At 38.7% G+C, this 1,979-nt stretch overlaps 1 protein-coding gene across 1 annotated transcript; it reads right to left on the minus strand.

The window, feature by feature from the left end:
• Positions 1-223: 223 nt before the first annotated feature.
• Positions 224-1,216, minus strand: LOC137633729 (protein FAM200C-like). Its single transcript, XM_068365976.1, has one exon. It carries the CDS (start codon positions 1,214-1,216, stop codon positions 224-226), a length of 993 nt encoding a protein of 330 aa, XP_068222077.1.
• Positions 1,217-1,979: the final 763 nt, after the last annotated feature.

Here is a 1,979-nt window from a genome sequence, read left to right on the forward strand (position 1 = left end):
TGTTTCATCTTGGATATAACAAACTCGAAATCAGGGATTTTTGAAGTTACTGCTACTAGGATGCTGTCTTCAGGATTCAACCGGTTCCTGTATATTGTTTTTAGATTTACAAGGGTAGAAAAACCTTGTTCACGAAGGTAGGTTGTTGCGAAAGGTAGTAGCATTTTAGTTGCTTCCATATGTGCAGTTTATAAGCCTTTGCAGTTTTTGACATCCAAAAACTTTAGAGATCATCCTTGCTCTCAAATTCCATTTTTGTTTCATTACTGGAACGAAGTTCAATAAGCTCTTCTGCCAATCCTTCAGGCTGTTCAAGCAAATCAGCCAGTTCACTTTTGAAGGGATTTACAACACAGCTGACAGTATGTGAATCAAGTTCTGGAAAATAGTCACAGAACCTATCTCTAAGTTTGGTCAGGGGCCTTGTGACTGACTTCTTTATGTCACTAAGACTGCAGTCTTGACAGTCTTCCAAAAACTTTCCCAGTTTTGGAAAGGCAGTAGTCTTCTTGGCATTTAATTTCTGGTTCCAATACTGAAGCTTTGATACAAATGCTGAAATTTTTTCCATTGCTAACAGGAGATTGACTTTCTTTCCTTGCAATTCCTTGTTCAGTTCGTTTACATGTCCAAAAATGTCAGCTAAGTATGCAAGAAGAGCTAGCCAGGTTTTTTTTCTGAACTTTTCTGCAAGTGTGTGTTTTTTATCAGTCAGAAACATTTCGAGTTCTGTTTTAAGAGCCCACACTCTATTCAGGACATTTCCACGTGAAAGCCACCTCACTTCCGTATGGAAAAGAAGGGTTGAATATTCAGCCTCTTCATCCTCACATAAATCACGAAACATCCTCGTGTTTAGTGCATGCCCTTTTACAACATTGACAATCTTAACCACATCATTTAACACAGCTTCCACTTCTGGTTCCAAATTCTTCACAACTAATGCTTGGTGATGTATCATACAATGGATGACTGGAATATCTAGATTCTGTTGTTTGGCCCAAGCCACAAAACCATTGATGTGACCAAGCATGGCAGGAGCTCCATCAACTGATACGGCAATACAATCTTCCCATTTCAGATCAACACTTGGTTTTTTGAAGCATGCATCAACCTTAATGAACACATCAATACCACAAGTTCTCAACTCAAGAGGAGAACACAACAACATTTCTTCTTCGATTTCATCAGAGCCCCTATATCGAATGTATACCATCAATTGTGAATTGCTACTTACATCTGTAGTCTCATCAACTTGAATGGAAAACTCTTTACTTTATTCTACTGAAGAAATCACTTGTTCCCTCTCATTTTGTGCTAAGAGGGAAATTCTTTCTTTAATAACTCTAGCAGACAAAGGTACTGTATTCAGTTGTTTAGCTACTTTCTGCCCACACATTATTTCTGCCATTTTTACAGCCGCAGGCTTGATTAAGTCTTCACCAATGGTATGTGGTTTCTTGTTTCGAGTAACCAACCTTGCCACTTCAAAACTAGATATTGCAGCTGAACGTTGGTCAAACATTGCACTCTTGTTACTTTCCAGTCTCTGTCTTTTGACTGTTTTTTCCCAGATTCTCAAAGCATTCACGTGGTTTGGAAGACAGATGTGAATGAACCTTGTCCAAGTGTTTCTTCAGTTGATTCTTTTTGAAAGACTCGGCAGTCAGTACTGTCATACAAACTACACATTAAGGCTTCATTTGTCCTTTGTTCTTTATTTCTGTGATGCCATAATTAAGGAACTCTGCCTGATAATGTCCTTTTCCTTGCTGATGCCATCTGAAAATGAAAACAAATCAGAAATTACACATACGATGCAACATTAACTTATTCACCACACTAAACGTTAACTATAATCACTGTCAGTAAACAGACTTCCTCCACCAACGTGAACTGCTAGTTAAAATCAAGCATAATCGTCCAGCCAGCCACACCATGACGTCACTCCAACACAATCCAAGTTGCCACCACCACAA

Source organism: Palaemon carinicauda, chromosome 43, assembly GCF_036898095.1.
Source record: "Palaemon carinicauda isolate YSFRI2023 chromosome 43, ASM3689809v2, whole genome shotgun sequence".
Classification (NCBI taxonomy): Eukaryota; Metazoa; Arthropoda; class Malacostraca; order Decapoda; family Palaemonidae; genus Palaemon; species Palaemon carinicauda.

Coding starts and splice junctions, on each gene's coding strand:
- LOC137633729 (XM_068365976.1), bottom strand. CDS start 1,216: ATGGTATACATTCGATATAGGGGCTCTGATGAAATCGAAGAAGAAATG.